The 16,542-nt window shown below is 33.0% G+C and overlaps 2 protein-coding genes across 2 annotated transcripts; both read left to right on the plus strand.

Moving 5' to 3' along the window:
- Nucleotides 1–10,143: 10,143 nt before the first annotated feature.
- On the plus strand, nt 10,144–11,795 carry LOC147298540 (large ribosomal subunit protein P2-like). The gene is made up of 4 exons (XM_086241453.1): nt 10,144–10,283; nt 10,540–10,629; nt 11,165–11,394; nt 11,511–11,795. The coding sequence occupies exons 2-4, from the start codon at nt 10,542–10,544 to the stop codon at nt 11,535–11,537; spliced, it is 345 nt and encodes a 114-aa protein (XP_086097579.1). The 5' UTR covers nt 10,144–10,283; nt 10,540–10,541; the 3' UTR covers nt 11,538–11,795.
- A 2,168-nt stretch (nt 11,796–13,963) lies between these two features.
- LOC147298541 (large ribosomal subunit protein P2-like) lies at nt 13,964–15,384 on the plus strand. The gene is made up of 3 exons (XM_086250069.1): nt 13,964–14,070; nt 14,920–15,134; nt 15,271–15,384. The coding sequence occupies exons 1-3, from the start codon at nt 13,983–13,985 to the stop codon at nt 15,295–15,297; spliced, it is 330 nt and encodes a 109-aa protein (XP_086106195.1). The 5' UTR covers nt 13,964–13,982; the 3' UTR covers nt 15,298–15,384.
- Nucleotides 15,385–16,542: the final 1,158 nt, after the last annotated feature.

Below are 16,542 nucleotides of genomic sequence, written 5' to 3' on the forward strand. Positions count from 1 at the left end.
AGTCGGGGGAGGTTTCTGGGCTGCGCCGCCACCAGGGGGAGGAAGAAGGAAGAACGGCGAGGAGATCTGGGCCGATCCCGTTGCCAGCCATAGCCGGACGCGCCGCCACGCGCCGGTGGCAGGCGCGGCGAAGAGAGAGAGAGAGAGAGAGAGAGAGAGAGAGAGAGAGAGAGAGAGAGAGAGAGAGAGAGAGAGAGAGAGAGATGGGATAAAAATCTGATTTTTGGGTTTTAAAACCCCTTTTGTAAAAATTACAAAATTGCCCTTTACTTCAGATGTCCGTAACTTTCAAACCATAACTCCGATCGACGCGTGCTACGTGTCTATGAACTCGTGAACTCGAGACCTATCCAACGTGCCCAAAATCTGAATCAAAAGTCCACTAATTTTAAAAGTTAACTTTGGGTCAAACCCAATTTAAAACAAAAATAATTAAATAATTAAAATTAAATTAAAACCTTTTTAAATTCCAAATAAATTTCCAAAATCCTTAAAATAAATTCTCAAAATATTTAAAATAATTATCTGGAAAATACAGGGTCTCACAGAAAAGGGACTGGGAAGGGTTGGGTTTGGGGGGAGAGGGGCTGGGTGAGGGGGGGTGTGTCAGGGATGGACTGTGTTGGGGGGAGCGAGGCAGGGGGCTGGTGCTTGGTGGGGAAGAAGAAGAGGGAGAGTCATGGGCAAGGAGGAAAAGGAAGGAAGAAAGAAAGAAGACTGTAAAGAAGAAGAGAAAGAAAGGGAGTCATGGGTAGGACTGTAGGAGGAAGAGGAAGGAAAAAAAAAAAAAAAAGACATGCCAACATACTGTCATGCCTAGGTAGAGGAGATAGGATTTGATCTGGGTTACAATTTATTGACAGAAAATGACAAAAAACAACAAGATCTTATCAACAATTTTAACTAAAATGGAATTCCCACCACTGATGATAAAGCAAATGAATGACCATCATGGCATCATCAAAGCAAATGAATGACCATCATGGCATCATCAACGTATATTGCTTACAAAGTTACAAGTTAACTTTAAAGAAAAGGAAGGAAAGAAACAAAAAAGAAAAGAAAAGAAAAATAAAAAAGAAAAGGAAGGAAAGGAAGAAAAAAAAATTAAAAAAAATTAAAAAAGAGAAAAAAACAAAGAAAAAACTTTAGGGTTGATTGGGATTTGAGGCCTTTGGGCAATTGGAAAGAAAAAAAATGATTTGGAGTTTCGTATAGTTATTTTTAAACCCTAAACCCTAATACACTTTTATATAAAAAATAATTAAAAATATCCTAAAAGGCCTAAATCATAATATCTTATACCATATGGTCCATATCTTAAAGAATATACAGTATATAGGGTTTAGTGCATAGATTATAGAGTATAAAGAGTATTAGAGTATATAGAGTATATAGGGTTTAGTATTAGAGTTAGTGTATAGATTATAGAGTATAAAGAATATACTGAATTCATTATTCATTATACTAATTTTGTTTAACAGTATTTGCCTCCAACGTGCATATATTCATCTTATATCACATGAAACCTATTATATAATTTGATTTCTTCAATGTTTTTTATTAATATAGTAGATAATATGTTAAATAAACATATAGTCAAGTTTCATTCAAAATTTCCGTATTTTGATAACAATTTCCGTCATTTTTATCTAATTTTATCGAAATCGAAATTTTAATCGAAATTTCCACGAAAATTTCCGTCGAAATTTCCATCGAAAATTTCCTCGAAACCGAAATTTTACTCCTTGATCTAACCTACTAAAAATTACATAAGAGTCAGTATTTAATAATATTGCATCTTACTAGCCAAGTATACTTTAACTTGTGATGAGTTGCTATTGTGTGTTATCAATCGTGTCATAAATTGTCATCATTTAACTGTTCATTAAAATCAATATAACATTTTAATTTTACTTAATAATCATTGTGAGTTTTTTTTTTTCTATAAAGGTAAATGGGCTTTGAAATTTTCTCTCACTTTAGTTCATGGGTCTGATCCATTTGCTAATGTCAATCTGCCCATTTCGTTTTTTTTTTTATTACTTATAGGTGTTACATCACAACGTTGTCTTTGATTTTGTTTAGGAATTAAAAATGACATTTAGGGAGAAATGAGGTTTAGGGTTTATAAATAGGGCTTAGAGTTTTGAATTGAAGTTATGGAGCTTATGACCTAGGTTTTAAGTTTCGGATTTTGGGTAACCTTAAACCATTTTTGCTGGGTAATAATAAAAAACAAACCTATCTAAATCAAATCTAAATATAAATGGTAGTGTATATTTATTGATCTATCATACTTTATCTTTTTTCATTTTGATCCATGGTAACTAAAATAGAATTACATAAAAGTATATTGAGGAATTTTTATTTTGAGAAGTTTTATTTATTTATTTGTAAGTTACCTTTTTTTTTTTCAATCCTTTTACGGTGAATGTTACATAAATAGTTCTTCACAGACTTCACATAATGAGCTTGTAAATCTCGTCCATCAAATTTAAATCTATAGCCGACTTCAAGAAAATATATATTAAAGCAACTATAACACTACACCACAGGATTATTCATCCCCTTGATTATTTTTAAATTGGCTTAACCAATGAATCAAATACGAACATATACAACCCACACATAACCTTTTTATTTTTATAATGCTGATTCGTACACAATATGATTTAACCAAACTTGTATTCGACTTGGAGGAAGCGAGGCACTAAAGGTCCAAATCACTTTGTGCAAATGTAAGATCATGCATCACCATATTAACCATTAAACAAAGTTATAGGATAGTACTATGGCATCCACAATTCCACATTAAATAAAACAAACAATTGTTTTAAAACGAAATTGCCATGAAAACATTGGTTGGTAGTCCCTTTTATAAAAATATTTCATTGCAACAATTTTAAATCAAATCATAAGTTGACAAGATGAAGGTAATTGGTACCCCCCTAAAGTTGTTTTCAATTTCACTTTCAAGAATCTCTTTTTATTTTTATTTTTTTTGAAAGGCCGACCTAATCATTTTCAAAATTTTTACTTGTTCTAACTTCTAAGTTGGACACTTTGAATGTTCTATGAAAAATAAAATAATCAATCCTCTATAAAGTGAAAATAATCGTAGTAATTAGTAATTACAAGGAGAAAAATAAAAATAGACATCATAGAAGTCATAATCATTAGAAAGATTTGACTTGTTTTTTTTTAGGAAGAGATTCATGATATGTACGCATATTCTTTAAACGCGGTCACCATGATACATTTAAAAGTCCATATTTGGGGTAAAGCAAATGAAAAGAGCCTCAAGAGCGCAAGACAGAACAGAACAAATATCAAGTGGGAAGAAGAGACAAAGCCAAAAAAAACATATACCAAGTGGGAAGAAGGATCTACCAAGTAAGTGGAAAATCATTGATTTTGGATAGTGAGTCGTGCTTATACCACGTACATACATAAAAATAAATTTTAATTGGTGTACAATCTTTTATGAGAAATTTTTTTGCAAATCACGTTAAAATGATATAACAAACCAATAATGAAATAACATGCAGTAGTAACTTTTATAAGACCCACTTCACCGAAATATTATGAATTTCACCAACAATAAATCTGTATTATCTCATTATTAATTTATGATATTATATCCACGGGAAAATGTAATATCATCAAAAAAATTAAGAAAAAGAATACGCAACTATTTTGTAGGCTCTAATGAGTGTTGGAGAGAGAGAGAGAGGAAATGGGAGGGTGGTGGGGCCACCGGCAGGCGGCAGAAAGGAGGGAGGGGGAGATTTGGTATTTTGCATTTTTTTGTTCAAAGGGTAAAACTGAAATTTAGTGTTCAAAAAAATAACAAGAGTAAGGTGAACATTGGATGGAGACTGAAACAAAACTCTCTCATAATTTTCCAAAAAATTTGTATGGACAATGAATAGAGGCGGCTTTGTTTGTGGAGTGTATCAAATAAGAGCCAGTCGGCAGCCACGGCCAAGAATCTGACGCTTGGGGTCCCAAAAAGATGCTTCCTATATGATTTGTTTATTTCATAAACACACCATTCACCATTGCTGGTCTCCATATTTAATACACTAATAGTGAGGGAGGGACCAATTTGATGCAACTAATGTTGCCATTCGATCCCAAGTTTTAAATTTAAAAAAGAAAAGTTAATCTCTTATTTGCATAAGCAAACACGTACATGAGTTTGAAAATGATTTGCCTTATTTATTTCCCACCTACCCACCTTTAATTCATCTTTTGTTGATTTTGGTATCTTTTTAACCTCCCACCAACGCCATCATATAGATCTGTAATTTGTTTAATAAATATACAATAATACCACAATTAATGTTGGCAGTGGGGGATCCATGAATGATTTGGTATGTGGTCAAGATTAAGGTCGAAATCCAAAGTCTTAGCTCACTTTGTTTTGAACAAATACAAATACACCAACCAAGAAAATAGAATATTCTTTACATCAACTAAGAAATCAAATTTATTATAACCAAGCAGTTATCAACAAACAAAATGAAATAAAAAATGAATTATTACAGGTGTTGTGCTCTGTTACTTAAAATCATCTATTATACAATAAAAAAATCATAACAAAAAAATGTGAATAGGAAAGAATATGTAAGTTTTTTACCAAGTAAGATCATAATGATGAAAAGGCACCTAAATATTTGCATGAAGAAAACCCACACTTTATTCAAAAATAGAGAGAGAGAGAGAGAGAAAAATGTTTAAAGGGGGCATACCATAAAAATGTGAACACATATTTGCATTAAGTTGTTCTCTACATCCCATGTATGGATTTTGTAAAGTAAACTCTTAAATAAAATAAAAATAGAAAATACATGCAACATTATTGATCAAACATCAATATCAAGGAAATAGAAAACAAAAAATTACATAAACTTACCCAAAGGTGAAGCCCAAGTTTTGTGAGAGGAAATGTTAGAGGAAAAGGTGGGAGGGTGGAGAGTGGCTATGAGAGTGGTGGGAACAGACCACCGTTTTGGCCATTTAACAAGTGAAATCATAAACCTTACATCTTTGTCACGTGATTCAGCATTTTTTCTTCTTCTCCGGTTCAATTTTTCTCTTTGTGGCATTTTCACAAACACCTGCAACTCGTCTTTGCCCCTCCATCTTCAAGCATCAACCATGGTTTCATGGGGTCAAGATTGTTCACATAGGCTAAGTTTTTAGAGTTCATGGGGTCAATTGACCCCATTGACCACATTGTAGATCCACCTCTGAATGTAGGATAACACAACCAAGTTACCTAACAATAATCAAATGTAGCAATTGAGTCATGTACTAAGGAGAATGCTTGAGTTTTTCACTATTCAATAAGTTAACCCATTTCATAGATTTGTGAACAGAAATACTATTAAGCCAATAACTAGTTGGTAAGTAACATTTAGGCTTAATTTGGTATTGCTATGGGAAAAATAAAGTAAAGTTAGCTGTAAAGTAAATCAGTTGAGTGTTTGGTAAACTATGTTTTCAAAAGTGCTGTGAGTGCAAAATGCAATATTAAGGTGTTTGATAAATTTTAATGTAAAAATGTCATGGCTGTTTATAATTACTAAAATAGACATAATGTTAAAAGTGCTTTTGATATATTTGTTTGGTAAAAAAAAGGTCTTTTAATTGTTTATAATTTGTTGTCTACAAATTTATATTAACATTAAAATTGTTAAAAACAAAATAACACTTTTGTTCTTAACAATATTTATATTAACATTAATTTTTGGTCTTTTGATTTATTGGTCTACAATGGGGTCAATTGACCCCATGAACTCTAAAAACTTAGCTTATGCAAATAATCTTGACCATATGAAACCATGGTTGATGCTTGAAGATGGAGGGGCAAAAATGAGTTGCAGGTGTTTGGCAAAATGCCACAAACAGAAAAACTGAACCGAAGAAGAAGAAGAATAAAGGCTGAATCACGTGACAAAGTTAGGGCTCCGCTACAAATATATATAGGGGCCTCAGGCTGCTACTTTTGGCGGGAAAGTTTTTGGCGGTTTGAGCGTATGATGATAGATATTGGGACCCCCACTAAGCCCACGGATTATGGGCTCTATTTGATCACTCATCGTAGAGAAATATGAGATCCACCAATTAAGCCTACGGATGATCACTATTAGGCTATTAGCTGACATAAGATGTTTATCTTATACCTAACCCACCAATTAGGAATCATCTTGGTATCATGAAGAAATAAATTTAACCACCAGTGGGGTGGTGTTTGAATCATCTTGGTATCATAAATAGGAAATTAGGAATACAAATATAAGGGAAGCTTTCTTTGTGGTTATGATCGGAGAAAGAGGCTTATTCTTTTGGTGTGGTTGTGTGATATGTCCCATGGGGATGAATCTTTATTTATTTATTTATTTATTTTTATACTTTTGACCTAAAGCAAGACATGTTGGTTAAATTATTAAATTAAAATGATGATGTGTCATATGTTACCACATTATTTGGAGAATTTTTTCAATGTGACAAATACAATGTCACGTAGTGTAACTAATTTAACGAGTAAAGATATTTTTTTGGACAATATGTTTATATTTGTATGATATAATATTAATAACATCCATCATATTATAACACATATATTAATTATACCATATGACGGTGTATTAGTTACACCCAAGGAGTCAAATTTCGTTTTTTAGGGGTATGGAAATTTTAACACCATACCAAATTAATTTCGAAAAATTTCGAAAAATTTCGCCGAAATTTCGCCGAAATTTTCCGAAATTTCGGCGAAATTTTCGATATAGAGATCGGAGAGAGAGGGGAGGCTGAGATCGGAGGAAAAGAGGCAGAGCCGCTGCCGTCACCATCGCCGGAGGGAGAGACAGAGCCGCGCGCGCCGTCGAAGGAGGGAGAGAAGAGATCCGGGGAGGGAGAGAGGGAGATCGGGAAGGGAGAGGGAGATGGAGCAAAGAGAAGAGAACATGGAGAAGGAGGGAGTGAGGGACTAGGAGAGAGAAAGAGAAGATGAGAAGTGAGAACTGAAGAAGGAAAGAAAAAAAAAAAAAAAAAAGAGGTCTGGAGTCTGCTGGTTAATCACGGGGGCAGGGAGGAAGAAGTGAAGAAGAGAAGAAGGAAAGAAGAAAAAAAAGAAGAAAAAGAAAAAGAAAGAGAAAGGGAGGAGAGAGAATAGAGAGAAGAGAGAGAATGAGTGGGGTAGGGGGGTAGGCGTGAATCACGGGGGAAGAGAAGAAAAGGGAAAGAAAAAAAAGAAGAGAAAAAGAAAGGAAAAGGAAAAAAAAAAAAAGGAAAAAAAAAAAAAAAAAAAAAAGGAAAGAAATTTTTTTTTTTTTTTTTTTTAAGGTAGATTGAGATTTGGAGTCTTTAGACAATTGGAAAGAAAAAAAAAATTTAAGATTTTATTTGGGGTTTGATTTGGTCATTTTGGTGTTTCGTTTAATTGTAAACATAAATTATGAAAAAGACATAATATAGTATATTAGTAAAAAAACGAAAAAAGACATAACACAGGCTACACAGCAAGTTAGTATTTGGATCTGAAGATTAATAAAATAATAGAGTTTACAATGGGGTACATAGGTCAGATTGAGCAAATGTGAGGTGTTATTTATATAATTATTAATTCGTGACCTATTTTTTTAACAGTATTTACCATCAGCGCGCATTATATTTATCTTATATTACATAAAACCTACTATATAATTTAGTTTTTTCAATGTTTTTTATTAATACAGTAGATAATATGTTAAATAAGCATATGGTCAAGTTTCATTCAAAATTTCCGTGTTTTGATAGCAATTTCCGTCGTTTTTATCTAATTTTGTCGAAATCGAAATTTTAATCGAAATTTCCACGAAAATTTCCGTCGAAATTTCCATCGAAAATTTCCTCGAAACCGAAATTTTACTCCTTGGTTACACCAAAAAGATCTCTCTATTATTTGGGATGAAATGACTTTTGTAAATTTTCTTCAATCTCGGTGCTTAAAGAGAGATAAAAACCAGTAGATTGCTAATCATACAGAGGGCATGTGCACACACACAAAAGGTCGATGGGGGAAATAAAACCCTCCAGCTAGTTTGGGAAAAGTGATGCCCTAAAAAGGCGAAAATGAAACCCTCCACAGCAAGCTTGAGTTTGCATTTCTTTTCCCACGGGGAAAGCATTCATTACAAATTTTAAGACATTGTGCCCATTAACAATTGAAAATACTAATTATGTTCATAAAATAACTGACATTATTTTTTAGGGTTAAATACAAAAATAGTCCACAAATTTTACAGTGAATTTCAATTTGGTCCACTAACTATAAAAAATGTCAATTTGATCTACAAACTTTTTAATTTGTACCAAAGTAGTACAAACGCTAGCTTTTATCCGAAAATTAACAAAATTGGTCACATAAAAATGTGATGTGAACGGACTGATATGCCTCTGAAAATGTGTTCACTTGCTGTGCACATGACCACTTTTTGTTAAATTTTTCGATAAAAGTTAACATTTATACTGCTTTGATATAACTTGAAAAAGTTCATGAACCAAATTGATACTTTTTATAATTAATGGACTAAATTGAGATTCATTATAAAGTTTGTGGATCATTTTTGTATTTAACCTATTTTTTATATAGATATAAAAAGATAAATTTATAAATGAAAAATCAAACAATGTTTGTTTATATTCCCGTACAAACTAATTATGAGAATGAAAATAAAAAATTATTTCCTAGTTTTCTCCTAACATTACAAAAGATAAAATGAGAATCTTAGGGCTCGTCTGGTAACGTTTTACAAAATGATATTTGAAAAATTATATTATAGAACGAAAACGATAAATTAAATTTTGCATATTTAAGATTTGAGAATGCGTCTGGTAGCGTAATTGGAGAACAGTTTCATAAGAACAAAACAGTAGAAATGCGTTTGGTACTAATATATGTAAATGTCTTAAACATAAATAATATTTTAATTTTTGAATTTTTTTCACCATATAATCAAATAATTTTTGCAAGTCCCTAGGCATATTAGTGCTTTTTTTTTTACCGTCCAAGCATATTAATGCTAAATTTTATAAACATTCTTATTAGCCTATAATGGATGGACCAATTATTTTCTCCCAAAGCCAAAAGAGAATCAAATCAGCTATTCAATCTTAATTTACTTCAATGAAAGAAAGAGATATGGACATACTCGATATTCAATAGAAGCTGAAACAATCACATCGAAGAAAGAAAAAGTAGAAGCTGTAAAAAACTCATTCATCCTCTGCAAAACTAAACCCAATTACTCAACCAAACCAACCAATTCAAACACAAATTACTCAAAGCACAAACCATAAATAGATCTCATTTTGTTCTCTTGTCTTTCTCATCATCACAATCACATAGTGGGTATCAGTACCACTCGTTGATTCAAGTTACTCACATACCCAGACCCAAAAGCCACCGTCACTATCATCGGGGACCAGATGGTCCAGATCTATGAAATCAGATTAGAGGATGACAACAAGGACGATGCTCCATAATTGCTCTCTAAGGATTATTGTTTTTTTTTTTTTTTAGATTTGGTATCACTACTAATTTGTTGATCGGGTTTTTTCATAAATTGATTTAGTAATTATAAACACAGTGATGGAAGATGTTTTTACGAGAGAGCGCGAACAAATAGTAAAGTCCCGTGTTTTTTTTCTATATCCCGTGTTTTCTGAATACAGTGGAAATGTCCTTGGGGCGTTTTTAAAACTTAAGCATAGTTTTGTATCCGTATTTCAAAAACCATATCCCGCGTTCTCCAATATTTCTTGCCAAACGTGTTTTGCTAGCATTTTTGTTTTTGCAAAACAGAAAACAGTTTTGTAAAATGTAACCAAACAGCCCCTTATATTTTAATCCCCTTAGAAAATTCATAGCAATTGATTTTTTCAAGAACTCCACTTTGCGAACCAAACGGAGCCTTAGGCTAGCATCAAAGGTTTTTTTTTTTTTTTTTTTTTTTTTTTTGTGACGGTGAGTTGTGACCATTTGGACCATTTGGTTGTATCAAATTATTTGAATGCTCTATTTCAGCCATTTGGGCTCAAGCCCAAACACAGCATACAGGCCCAAGAGATTTGCAGAGCCAAACTGCCGTAACCTACATGTCGTTGCTTTTCTTCTCTCTTAACTCTCGTTCAGCCGCCAACCCCTCTAATCTTCTCTCGTCAGTCTCACCCTTCCTCTCATCCGCGGTTGAAGCTCTGCATCCAAAGCTTTCTTCCCCCGTAAAACGGTAAGTCGTCTTCAAACACAACCACACACTCTCTCTCTCTCTCTCTCTCTCTCTCTCTTTCAATGCACTTGTATTAGTTTGTTCTCTGTTTTAGCGAATCATATAGATATAGTGAACTGAATCTGCATTTTTTTAGTGCATGCCTTCGAGTTTTGATTTCTGGTTTCAGTTCCTATATAACCCACTTTTGGACCTTGGTCTGTGAGACATTTGAAGTCAGTCTAATCAGTAATCCCATTGCTTTTGTCTTGGGCAGAGATGAAGCTAGTTGCTGCGTATTTGCTGGCTGTTTTGGGAGGCAACACCAGCCCCTCTGCCGCTGATTTGAAGAAAATTCTAGGATCAGGTACTTTTGTTTTAGAATTGTGTTTAAATTTGGTTTCCCATTTGTGGGTTTGGCTTGGTTTTGATTTTTTTGGTGGCTTTATGATGGATTTCTAATTGTTTAATAGCTTCTGGTGATGTTAAGTATCGTATTTTCTGTTCTTTTAGCTTGAATCGTTTTAATTATTTGACTTAGATATATGTTAAAACAAGTTTGGATGCATTCAGTTATGATCATATGTAGTAATTATATCTTGTGGCTTGCATTTTGGCAATTAATCTTATTATGTATGCTCGTTCATGGTAGTCATCCAGATCAAGATGGATGATTGGTATTTTGCTATGCATTATTTCAAAATGAGGCTTCCATGCATGTTTTAGAACATATCTCCTGTTTCTATACGTAACGAAGAAACAGAGGTGATATGTGATACATTTCACATTTTGGATTAACCATGGGGATTAAATATTTGAAAACCGAAAGTGGTTTATAATTATTTGTAGGAACAACTTCTTCTGCACTTGCATATGGTAAATGAATTGTTGTTTGCTTACAGTGGGAGCTGAGGCTGATGGCGATAGGATTGAGTTGTTATTGTCTGAGGTCAAGGGAAAAGATATCACAGAGCTAATTGCATCTGGAAGGGAGAAGCTAGCATCTGTGCCTTCTGGTGGTGGCGGAGTTGCTGTTGCCGCACCTGTAGCTGGTGGTGGTGCTGCAGCTCCTGCTGCTGCTGCTGAGCAGAAGAAGGAAGAGAAGGTGGAAGAGAAGGAAGAGTCTGATGATGTAAGTTTCAGTTTGTACCTAGATTGCTTCTGTATTGCTAGGCTTACGTGTTTCTCTACTTACATTTGTTGCTATAGTGTTTATCCTTTTTAACTTCTTAAATGATCTTGTTGCAGGATATGGGATTCAGCCTCTTCGACTAAGAGATATTGACATGGTGATTTTGCATGTATCAAGGCTTCTATCTTCAGTTAGAACTTTTAGATGTTTGATATGTCATCAAGTTTTAAGTCTGTAGTTTGATGTGGTTTTAGATTCCAAAAATTGTTTGTTTAGATACGGAAGTGATGTAAAACATTTGCTGAGATAAGTTTTGAGTTCTGACTTGTTATTGCAATGGATTTAGTAGCTAGTTGCTTGCCTTTGGTTTATGTTGTGGACAAGCTCATTTAAGTTTTGCATATACATTTGTATTTGTGGAGTCCGCTTTGCCTCCCATATGCTGTGCATGCCTTAGAAAACTGTTGAAGGCTGCATACTGTTTTATGCAGTGTTGATTAAACTCGGACCTGGTTATGCAGTGCTGAGATATTCAGTTACTCTTGTGCAGCATCAAATGGAAGGCAGTGTGAATTTATTATGTATACACTACCTTAAGTTCATATCAAAGCTTGTAGCTGTTTGAATCATGTTTAAAGATAAGAATCACCTACTGATTGTTTAGCTAATGATACTTTGGGTTTGGACTTGGATATTGGCTACTAGGTTTTAGACGCATAACAATTGGTTTCAAACTTTCAACTTTAAACTAATTATTTATCAACCTGAATAGCGAAATACTTTTTAAAATATGTGTAGCTAAATCATACACTTAGGGCCTGTTTGGGATTGCGGTGGAAGACTAAAAAGCTGCTGTGGATGACAATTCTCAATCACCTACAGCAGTTTTGGTGTTTGGTAAAAAAATAAAAAATTGTTTTTCCCCACAATTCTCAACTCCCCACAACAAAAACAGAAAGTAGGTTTCTAAGTGCTTTTGAAAGCTGCAGTGACTCACAGCAACAATGAATATTTTATTTTACTCATAATACCCTCATTGATTTCTATGATATTTTATTGTTTATTTTAAATTAAAAAATATATCCATTGTTAGTTATATTTTATATTGTAATAATTAATTATAATATTTTATTTATATTAAAATTATAATATACCTAAAAAAATAATAGACATACTTATTTAATAATGTTATTCTTAAAAAAATTAATGCTAATAAAAATTTGTAGTCAAAAATTTCAAAAACAAGTAAAAAAACATATTATTTTTACCAAACAAATAAGTGAAATGCACTTTTAGCATAATGTCCATTTTAGTAATTATACACAGTCACAGCATTTTTATATTAACATTTACCAAACACTTTGATACTGTTTTTTGCACTCACAACACTTTCGAAAACATAGTTTACCAAACACTCAACTGCTTTACTTTACAGCTGATTTTACTTTACAACTGTTTTACTTCACAGCTGTTTTTTCTCACAGCAATACCAAACTGGCCCTAGTCTTGGACATAGAGAGCCTTTGTGGAGGTATATCTCATTTTAGGCATAATGAGTTATGAGTTTTGGGATCTACTATGTATTGTAGTTCGATCGAAACCGTCTATTTTTTAATTCTCAATTTAAGAAAATTAGACAAATTGATATGTCAAATTCTTTAAAATTAGACTTTGTATCATTTGAAAAATAGATTCTTGACCATTAAATTATAATTCAGAGTGAAATTTTACAAGTTTTAGATAAGATATAAGACCAAGAATGCTCTAAATGCTCTAAAACTAACTAGTTAGTAAGTTTATACAAAACTAACCACTTTGTTGGGCTCACTGCAAAATATAATTTTAAAATCCGAACCGTTTATTTTTTAGGTCATACTTCAAAGATCATTTATGTAAAAATTCTTTATAATCGAAAGTCATTTAGTCATTTGATTATAATAACAACTATTTTTATGCTTTTATCGAAAATACTGATCGTCTATTTATTTGATCTCAATTAGATGACTATATGATTTTCAATTTAGTTGATTTTTTGCAATGATGATCTTTGAAGTAAGACTTAAATAATTGATAGTTCGAATTATGAGATTAGTGATGTGGTGGACCCAAAAGCATGGTTAGCTTCGTATTAACTTGCTAACTGGTTAGCTTTAGAGCATTCCTCGATATAAGACATGTATTTATTTATTTTGTACTAAATATAATATACATTTAAAATAAATTTAATATATACGAAAGCTTTTTTGTTAAACTATTTTGGGTTTATATTTTGAAGACAGAGTAAAACGGCACCGCATTATGAAAAAAAATGCCAACTAAAAATTTTGCAGGAACCGCAACCAATTTCCCCTGCTTTGACTTTTGTAATATATATATATATATATTTTTTTTTTTACATTTATAATAATTTTAATTTAATTTTAACCGCAAACCGTGGTAATATATAACTGATCTCTCAATCTCCAATCAGGCCAAAAACCATAAACCCTAGCTATATCATAGCACAAAGCCGAAAACCCTAGAAGCTCTATCATCCCCCAACCCAACCTATTCATTGTGACTGCTTTTGTTTGGAGCGTTTGGCAGAGATGAAGGTGATTGCTGCATATTTGATGGCTGTTTTGGGAGGGAACGTGGCCCCCTCAGCCAATGATTTGAAGCACATTCTTGGATCAGGTATAAGTTTTTTAAATTATTATTGTTTCTGTTTAAGTTTTTGTGTTGACATTTTTTATATTTTTTTATGGCTTTGTGTTGGATTTGCAATTGTTTTAAGAGAGACTTTTATCAAGTTCTTTAATTTTACAATTTATTGACTAAGATATTACGTCTTTTAAAATTATAACTAAAGTCCAATAGTATTGTAACCATTCCATATTACATAATATTTGACGATTAATTTTTATGTTTTTCACATACCAAACGCCAATAGTGCATTACTCCATACTCTTAAAAAAATAATAATAATAATAACATATTTCTTTAATAAGATAATGGTCAAAAAGCTTTATTTAGAAAAAAAAAAAAAGTCATATAGTTTTTTAAAAAAATAATAAATGTTAGAAGGATTAAACTTTAATTTTTCTCATATTTTAATAGCCTAAGGTGTAACTTATAGTGTAAGTATACCCAATTTAGTTTATTTTCGTTTATATTTTAACTTCTTAATCATATTTTCAGTTTGATTATTTGAGTTGTATAATGTTAAAACAATTTTGGACTCATTCAGTTCTGGTTATATATATGTAATTGTCAATAGTAATTTTGTCTTGGGCTTCTATTTCGTTGTTCTGCCAAATGTGCCTGTTCATGTTAACTAAATTACTGTATCATCTGGTGATGGTTTAGTTGGTTTTGGTCATGCATTTTTTGGGAAGTCTCAGAAAATAATGGGTTACATAAAAAAGACCATTTTCCTTAACATTGGATTACACATGGGGATGACCAAAAGTGGTTTATAATTACTTGTAGCAGCAAATGTCTTTTGCAGTTGCATATGGTAAATGAATTGTTGTTCTTTTACAGTTGGAGCTGAGGTTGATGGCGATAGGATTGAGTTGCTATTGTCTGAAGTGAAGGGAAAAGATATCACGGAGCTAATTGCATCTGGACGGGAGAAGTTAGCGTCGGTGTCTTCTGGTTGCGGCGCAGTTGCTGTTGCCGCATCTGCAGCTGGTGCTGGTGCTGCTGCTGCTGAGCAGAAGGAGGAGAAAATGGAGGAGAAGGAAGAGTCCGATGACGTAAGTTTTTCTTATGTTTGTTTATAAATGCAGTCGTAATTGATTGCTTCTTTATTTTAAGTTTACATGTTTTTTGCTAGATTGTTGTTGTTTTGAGTGTTTGTGTTTTTTAACTTCTGAAATCATGTTTATGCAGGATATATATGTCAGCCTCTTTGACTAAGAAGAGATTTTCATTTGGTGGTATGCATGTATCAAGGCCTTTATTCTTCTCCTAGAACTCTTAAATAGTTAGATATGTCATTATACTTTTACTCTGTAGTTGGATGATGTAGTTTTAAATTCCTAAATTTTTTGTTATGATATAGAAGTGGTGTAAAACATTGTTGAGCTCATTCTTGAACTTCATCCCTTTAAGTTATGACTTATGGTTGTTGTGAATTTAGTAGCTACTTGCTTGCTTAGTTTATGGTGTATGCAAATTCATTTAATTTTTGCATATTCTAAGTTTAAATTGGGCACACCGTAAATTGTTTGCTTGCTACATTAGCTTTCTTGATGGCACCATTTTAGAATCCTTGTTTATAGTTCCACTGTTCCACCTTCAATATGGTTGCCAATGCCATTTTTTATTCAATTTGTTTGCTTTCTTCCATCAGTATGTGACTTGCTGAATTCTGATTCTGACCTTGTGATGTGCGCTATGACATAAAATATTCTCACTTTCTTTTACTCTCTTTTTTGAACAATGAGAAACACTTATTGTACGCAAATGATTGAATCAAATAATAAACATACAACCAATGGTAATTATCCGAAGTCTCTCACATTTGCTTGTTCCTTAGGAGGTCATTTCTGCTAATGAAGAAAGTGATTGAGTGAACCTCTAATGGGCTTGAAAGTTGAAATCCCCTTCTCCATTGGGGTTAGTAAAGCCCTCAAGACGACAAGACCTTCATTTGTATTGATGGACCATTAAATAGTGAATAAACATTACCTCGCCACTAAGATATTTTCTCCTCCACCAAAAAAAAAACAGTAAAAGCATTCCCTCACGTGAGACGCCACGTGCAAATAAATATGTCTTGAAAGATTCCAAAAGTGGCTCATTGCTAACCACAACTTTACTTGCGACAACAGACCCTTCGTGGCTTCATCTTAAAAGCTTTACGCATTGCGCATGTGGTCCTTTTGATGATTGACATTAGGACACTCCAGGCGTCCTATCAATCACCGTATGATCTAGTCAACACATTTAACGGTTGTGATTGCTATGGGGCATGAGCCCATGCCTGTGACTCTGTGAGCTATGTATAATGCCGTAAAGGAGGGCAGGAACACTGGAACAGAACCAAAACGTGCAGGTAATTTATAAAAAATTTACTCTAATCCTCATGACGTGGACGGGTTTTCCTTTTGCCACGTAGCATCTGAATGTCTGTTGAAGACATACAGAGACAGCCGAAGG

The sequence above is a fragment of the Dryas octopetala genome, chromosome 1, assembly GCF_963921425.1.
Source record: "Dryas octopetala chromosome 1, drDryOcto1.1, whole genome shotgun sequence".
Taxonomy (NCBI): Eukaryota; Viridiplantae; Streptophyta; class Magnoliopsida; order Rosales; family Rosaceae; genus Dryas; species Dryas octopetala.